At 40.6% G+C, this 8,011-nt stretch overlaps 1 protein-coding gene across 1 annotated transcript in view; it reads right to left on the reverse strand.

Annotated features, from left to right (window-relative positions):
• The window catches only part of Terf1 (telomeric repeat binding factor (NIMA-interacting) 1), a 46,169-nt gene that overhangs the window by 25,307 nt on the left and 12,851 nt on the right, over positions 1-8,011 (reverse strand). The window contains exons 3-4 of the mRNA XM_013518223.1: positions 5,662-5,783; positions 3,146-3,232 (exon numbers count right to left, since the gene is read on the reverse strand). Coding sequence (XP_013373677.1) covers positions 3,146-3,232; positions 5,662-5,783 — 209 coding nt within the window. The remainder of the gene's footprint in view (positions 1-3,145; positions 3,233-5,661; positions 5,784-8,011) is intronic.

Below are 8,011 nucleotides of genomic sequence, written 5' to 3' on the forward strand. Positions count from 1 at the left end.
ATGCCAGCAACAGCACAAAAAAACCAAAAAACCTAACCCAACCCAAACTAAACCAAAACACTGACTGCCCATTACTCAGTTTAAAAATAAAACATTATCGCCCGCCGTGGTGACACATGCCTGCAATCCTAGCACTTGGGAGGCTGAGGCAACAGGATCACTGTGAGTCCCAGGCCAGCCTGGGCTACACAGTGAGCTCCAGCCAGCCTGGACTACTTAGCAAGGCTCTGTCTCAAAACAAAATAGAACAAAACAGTAACGATTTAAAAATTTATCAGTAATGTTTACTACCATAATCTGATTGTATCCCATTCCCTTCCTTCACCTGTCACCATTACCCTGAATTTAGAATTTACCATTCTCATAAACTCCTTTATACTTGCACTCCACATGCATGTATCCATAGTACTGTTTGGCTGGTTCTAAGATGATTTTTCTGTATCTCTTTCTCATGTACAGCCTAAGTTTTTCTTGAAGAGTAGTTCAATCAATGCTGGATATCATATGTATTCTCCTTCTTTCCCCATCCTGGTAGTGCTAGGGGTTGAATCTAGGACCTTAACACTGAGCTACAACCTCAACCTTTTTTTCTTGTGAGACAAGGTCTTACTGAGCAGTAAGTTGCCCAGGCTGGGCTCTCCTGAGTTAGCTCCCCAGACACTGGGTCACAGGTATGTGCCACCCTGCCTGGCAAAAACTACAGAACTTATAAAGCCTGGGCTTGATACCAGACCAACTGTCTCAATGAGGCCTGGGCTTTTATTTTTGTGTTTACGCCTTCATGGCTTTAAAAATGTGAAGTACAAGCAAAGACAGGTATGTCAGGAGGATCTCTGGAAGTGCAACTGGCTGGAGGGCATGGTTGTACATTTTGCTAAAATGGTCTTCCAAGTTTATGCACAAATTTACACTCTAGGAATGAACTTATGGCAGACAGTCTAATTATTTCTCCATTTTTTGAACCACTAGTGCTTTAAGGCACTTTAGTAACCGCTAGTCTGAAGGATGGGAAGTTGTACTCCCATACATAACTGTACTTGGTGTTGCCCTCACAGGCATTAGTGACGTCAAACACTTTCTCTAAATGTTTACTGGATGTAAGTTCCCTCCCTCCCTTTCCTCCTCCCTGCGTCTCTCTCCTTGTCCCTCCTCCTCCCTCGCGGCCATCCTGAAGACTCAACCCAGAGCCCTGTGCACACTGGCAAGCACTTCTAGCACTGAGCGACATCCCAGCCCTTTTTATTTTGAGACAGTCTCCTATGTTGCCCAGGTTGGCCTCAAACTTAGAACCCTCCTGCCTAAGCCTCGGGAGTAGCTGGATTATAGGTCTGCATTACCATGCCTCGTCTTTTTCTTCCTTTAGAAGATACAAGAGTGGAGCTTTCAATAGTGTATAATGTTGAAGAGAAGACAGGGAGGCAAGGAACCCAAGACATAGCACCTGAAATCACAACAGGAGCACATGCCAGCAGCAAGGTCACATTAGTGATGGACAAAACCTTACCCAAGCTGCAATTTCCTTTCAACTCTATGTACTAGCGTATCAAAAAGTGCTCTACCTTACTGTCATCAGAGAAATTAAAACCCAGTGTGACAGCACTACATATTTGCTGGAATGACTGAAATGAAAGCTACAGAGAAGGTCTATGGTGCAACTGAACCACCCCCACCCTACTGGAGGGGTTGCCGTGACTACCTGGCAAACCTGTCTGGTGGTATCAATTACAACTGAATACCTGTCAAGGGCGTGAAGAGGTCTCAGTACACTCACAGTCACTTCCTGAGTGCTGTACCTTGATGCACACGCTCACAGCCACATTCTTTATGAGGTGAATGGGGAGTAACTGCCATGCCTGAACTTCCTTAAAGACTGAATAAATGAGGCCAGGCGTAGCACAGCATGTCTGTAATCCTAGCTACTCAGGAGGCTGAGGCAAGAGGATCTCAAATTTAAGGCCAGTTTAGGACAAATAAATGAACAGCTGAGTATGTATATAGCTATCAATCATGAATTGTAGTCGTAAGTACATACTGAATAGAAATGCATACTTTTATCCTACATAAGACATATAAATATGATATAGATGAGCTGGGTGTGGTGGTACATGCTCATACTCCCAGCACTCTAGGAGGCTGAGGCAGAAGATCCCAAGGTCAAGTCGAGCTTTGGACACCTAGTGACATAGCAAAAAACTCCGTCAAAGTGAAAAATGAAAAAAGGGGCAGGAGCTGTAGTAGTGTGAAGGTCCTGGGTTCAATCCCCAGTACTTGGAATAAAATTATAGATGAATGATAAATAGCTGTTCACTGTATTAACAGTCAATGATTTCTTTAACTATGAAAACTTTCCAATACCCAAGAATGCAAAACAAAACAAAACAAAACAAAACAAAACAAAAACAATATCATCTCAAACTGGAAATAACGTAAATAAAAACCTGCTATATGATTCCATTCTAAAAAGTTCACAAACAAGTGAAAATAACCTTCAGTGGTGTTAGGTAGTAGTTCCCCTCGAGAAGGTACTTTCTCAAGTGACTGGAGGGTGCTGCTGAGGCTGTTTCTGGTCTGGGGGCACCTCACACTAATGTGTTCCTTTTGTTAAAACACAGCTACTTATACTCTATGACACATGGATTTTTCAGATATGCTTATGTTCAATAAAAATTTCTCTAAAAAAAGAAATACATATAAACTATTTTTTCTTTCTTTAAATATGCTTAACTCACTCCAAAACACTAGTATTTTAAAAATTGAGGCCGACTGACCTTAACGTTTTGCACATGCACACACACGCACACTAATGATCGCATAAGAAACTCCAGAAAAACAAGCGAGTTGCAACAGCTTCTTTTACACCTGTGCTGCTTGTTATGGGGGTCACTAGCCACACACAGCTGCCAGAACCTTGCACTGGTGAGTGTGAATGTATACACACCACACGTTAAATCACACCGGATTTCGCAGATTTGAAACAAAAAAGACATGTAAAATACCTCAATGAATTTTATGTCAATTTAGTGTTAAAATATTTTTGACGTATTAGGTTAGATAAAGTAATCTTTTTCTCTTTCAATTTCCTTTCAGTTTTCCTCATTCCATATAAACAGTTCTAAAATTCTATGGTTTTAACTTAAGCAGTTACCGTGTGACAATATGGGTCGCCAAATATTCTTTCAAAAACTTCTTCTGCTTCCTTAAAACTGCCATGCTCCATACAAACAGCTACAGCCTTGAAGACAAAATGACAAATACACATCTTAGACTATTTTTTAAAATATGTAATAATTATTCCTATGGAAATAAATATGTCTGAAATACTTTATTTAACATATTCTCTTATGCCAGGCATGGTGGTGCAAGCCTGTAATCCAGCACTCTGGAAGGCTAGCAGGGGAAGGCCAAGTTTGAGCCCAGCCTGGGCATTTAAAGCTTAGTCAAGGCCTGGGCGTGGCGGCGCACCCCTGTAATCCCAGCACTCGGGAGGCTGAGGCAGAAGTTCGAGTTCGAGGCCAGCCTGGGCTACAAAGTGAGCTCAAGGCAGCCTGAACTGCATAGTGAGATCCTGCCTCAAAAAAGACAAAAAAAAAAAGCTCAGTTAGACCCTGCCGCAAAATAAAGAGGAAAGGTGCTAGGGATGTAGCTCAGTGTGAAGACCCGGAGTTCAATACCTAGTACTGCCAAAATACCTTCTTCATGAGTTTCATAATTTTTATTTGATAAGTAGCAGTTTTTTAAAGATGAAATATCTATGGCTTGACAAGACAGAAAAATGAAATATGAAAAAATTTCACTTGTCCTGGGAATATCTACTAGTAAGTGTTCAGTATTCCACCTCTAACTTAGGCCAAACTAAAAGATGGCATTAGTAAATCAGAAATTAACTAACAGATATTCAGGACTCACTTACTAAGGTAAATCTCTGACTTACGAACACTGAAGTTGCAAATGGACCTTGCACTGGCTTTTTAATGCTTTACATTGTATATCTGTGTCAAAGGTGCAATGTAAGACTCACTCTGTTGGACTTACGAACAAATCTGATTTCTGAACACTGTCCTGGAACGGAACTTGTTCATAAGTCAGGAGTTTACCGTATATTAATTTTCAGTAAAAGACAAATCAGGGAGGACATAGATGCTTTTCATGATGGTAAAATTCACTAGGCAGGATCCTCAGAAAATCTCCACTCGAAGCCTAGCAAGTCAGATACGTGATGATTTTACACACTGGCTGATACCACAATGTGTTCAGACACAGAAGGACTATCACCACCTGAGTAGTTATGTAAATTTGGCAGGCTACTTAACCGCCTGCTGCCTCAGTTTCTTTACATATAAAATAGTAGAAATAACAGTATAACTACTTTACCGAGTTGGCATTTTTATCCTTCCAGCTTTACAGCAGCAAAGTAGTATGGCCGGCTTCCTCCAGGGCCCCCAAAGACGGGGCAAAATGAAACACCTTTGTCCTGAGTTGAATTCCTCCAAGATGCGGCCATTTTTCTGCCCATTCCCTCCTCTTCAGGGTTCAGTTCTACTTGGCAGTCACTACACTAATTCTCGGGAAGGACGGAAATCACCTGGCCTTTCTGTCCTGTCTAACTCATAAATTATTTTTTTAATTCTAAAAAACGGAGGAAAAGTTTAGTTGAGAAAAGTCCACAGTATTTGTTTTGACTGCCAAGAAAACATTTTTTTCTAGTACATCTTTCAATGACTTTTTGGCTTCTCAATCTATTAAAATCCTCTTAACATGGTTAACATTTTACATCTCTTGCTCACAAAGACCAATGATCTATTATTTATTAGCAACAATGAGCTAAGGTACATCTCAGTGACACAGCATGTGGCGGCTCAGGCAGAGTAAAGGTTGGGACTGGTGGAACACACTTCTGAGTGTGTCTGGGTGCGTCATGAAAGTGCGGATTTGGGGTCTGAGTTTGGTCTCTTGTCCCTCCCTCTAGTACTGTTCTTGGCTTTGCCCCCTGGCCACCATGAACTAAGCATCATTTCTCCACCTTGAGATGTGAGCCAAATTAAATCGTTCTTCCTTCCAATTGTGGGTGCGGGGTACTATATCAGCACAGTAATGCTAACTTCTACACAGTGCACATTTAGAGACCCTCAATTCAAACCCTAGCACCAAATAACTCACAAACAAAATTATCTATGTTTTTTCATATGTGTAACCCTTACATTGAAACTGAGAGGGCACAAATCTCTGGGGTTTTTTTTTTTGTCTTTTTGAGACAGGGTCTCACTGTGCAGTTCAGGCTGGCCTTGACCTCACTTTGTAGTGTAGACTAGTCTCAACTCAAAAATGATCCTCCTCAGGATCCTGAGGAGCCTCCTGCCTCAGCCTCCCAAGTGCTGGGATTACAGGCGTGTGCTGCCATGCCCGGCAAATCTCTGGTTTTTGAAGGTTGCTTGGTAATCTTTAAACAGATCCAGTATCCTGTATTTCCTACAATATGCGGTTAACATACATTCAAGTATGAAATATAGTACTAAGTTGGTCTGGTCAAGACTACAAATCAAAGGTCAAATTTCTAAAGAAAAAGACTGAATTTTTACTCTGGGTTTAACTTACCTTGGATGTTATATTTTTTCATGCTCTAGCAAAAGAGTAATAACTACAAGCACAAAGTAATACTCATACCTGAATTTTAATTAAATTTTGTATTTCTTCATGAAGTTTGTCATGCTGTTTTTCAACTGAAGTCCAAATCATCAGAGCCGATTCCAAGGGTGTAATTCGCTCATCACTTTCAAATTGTGCATCTTTTAAAAACAAAACAAAAATAAGTAGCTTAGAAAGCTAAGTCGATCCTTCAGTTTTTTCAAAAGTGCTTCCCTTTAAATATTTACTAAGCTGTATACTATGCAGTGGTCAAAACTATGGTGAAGGGCCGGGGATGTAGCTCAGCAGCATAAGCGCTTGCCTGGCAAGCCTGAGGTCATGAGTTCAATTCCCGGTACCAAAAAAGAAAAAAAAAAAAAGAACTTCTTTTAGGAGTTGAGACCAGCCTGGGCTACAAGGTGAGCTCAAGGCCAGTCTGAACTCCACAGCGAGACTCTGTCTCAAAAAGACCAAAAAAAAAAAAAACTATGGTGAACATTTAAATTATAAAAATAGTTATAACAAAAGACATTGTTATTAATCCTTCCAAAATATTCCTCCTTGCTTTGTTAAACATACTTAACACTCTTGATACTGCCTGAAGCAGTTCTGTGAGACCTTTATCCTGACTGTCCTTAGTTGTGTTGTTCCGGCTGCCTTCATATCCTGAACTGATTCAACACGTTTACCTTTTGCGGTCTTTATGACTTTGTGGACGAGGCAGACAGTGCATGGTGTCAGCCCCAGTGAAATAAAGTATGTGAGAACATAAGCCTCACTTTCCACTGGATGGTACTTGTCAGTGGGATTCAATGTATTTTAATAGCACCTCATAAAGACTCAAAAGAGGATTTCCAGAACTGCTTCACAAAGTGGCAAGAAAAATGGGGTGTGTTCAACATGAAGGGGGACATTTTGAGGGGAACTGACAGCAACATGTCTTTTACTGTAATAAAGAAGTTTTAAAAATTTAAACACAAACCATACTTTTGGATCAGTCCTTGTAAGAGCCAAGCATTGTTCTCATAAATGCCAGGACAGGGAAGTGATTTTCTAATTTGCCCATTAAGATCACTTTTAAAATTGGGAGGGGGACACTGATGATTACAAAACACAAAGCTATTCTTTATTAAAATACTGAGTTGCTGGTCTCTGGACTTTTTCCCCCACCCCGCGAGTTAAACGCAGGGCCTCACACATGCTAGACAAGCGCACTACGAGTAAGCTAGATCCTCAGCCCCAAAATACTGATTTTTTTTCCAGAGTCTTTGAGCTAGTCTCTGTGTAGTCCAGGATGACCTTGAACTTGTTATGCAGCCTACACTGGCCTTGAACTTACAATCCTCTTGCCTAAGATTGCTGACAACTGGAATTACAGACATGTGCCAGAATGTGTGGCTCCTAAAGTAATTTTAAGGGGTAAAATAAACTACATTTTACATAAGATATCACAGTAATAGAACTGTTTAACAGTTTATATAAACCAGACTGCATTACACTAAGCCTCAAAATAGACTTTCCTTAAAAATTAAAATAATTTTATAGGACCTCGATGAATATTTAACGTTAACAGCTGTACTACTGTTATACTTTCGTAAGACAGAATTTTGGTCAGGTTATCCTGAACAAAGACTCAGAATAGCTTGTAACTAGTCAATCACACACTTAACAACTCAACCTAGCACTTCGCTATGTATGTGTTGCATGCCTTATAATCCACAATTTAAGCAATAAATGTTTGCTGGCCACTGTGTATAAGTTTTTGCCTAAACAACCACAGGTGTGTCAAGGAGTAAGACAAAATAGCTATTCTTATAATGTTTACATGCTCATGGGAGATGAGCGATATACCAGTAAATACCAAGGGCCAGAAAGAACAAGGGCACTGGTAACCAAGAAAGGCAGAGTCATGGAAAGTTCTTTTAGGTAGAGTCGTTTGAAATGGCCTCTGAGCAACTGAGAGTGAAGCCAAGATCGACACAACATGAGGTAGATAAGATCTGAACAAAAAAATATTCCAACAGAGCAGTAAGACCAAAGATCCTCACCAGTAGGGTTATGGTGTTCAGAGTGGGCAAACTGGATGTTTGTCATCAGATCACGGAAGAGCTAGGTAGTTGTCCAATCTGGAACTAATTTTGAGTATAGAAGACTTGCTAATGGATTAAATGTGGAGTAGGGGAAAAAATAGAAGACTCACAGATTTTAGTAAATGGGTAAGTGGTGCTGACGTTTATTCACGCAGGAAGTCTGGGTGAAGGGCAAGTTTAAGATAAACATGGAGAAATCAAGAAACCGATAGTGGGGCTAGGGATTTAGCTCAGCGGCACAGCACCTGCCTGGCAAGCACAAGGTCATGAGTTTGATTCCTGGGACAGGGGGGGAAAAA

Source organism: Chinchilla lanigera, unplaced genomic scaffold (genome assembly GCF_000276665.1).
Source record: "Chinchilla lanigera isolate Chin_1 unplaced genomic scaffold, ChiLan1.0 scaffold00043, whole genome shotgun sequence".
NCBI classification, from domain to species: domain Eukaryota; kingdom Metazoa; phylum Chordata; class Mammalia; order Rodentia; family Chinchillidae; genus Chinchilla; species Chinchilla lanigera.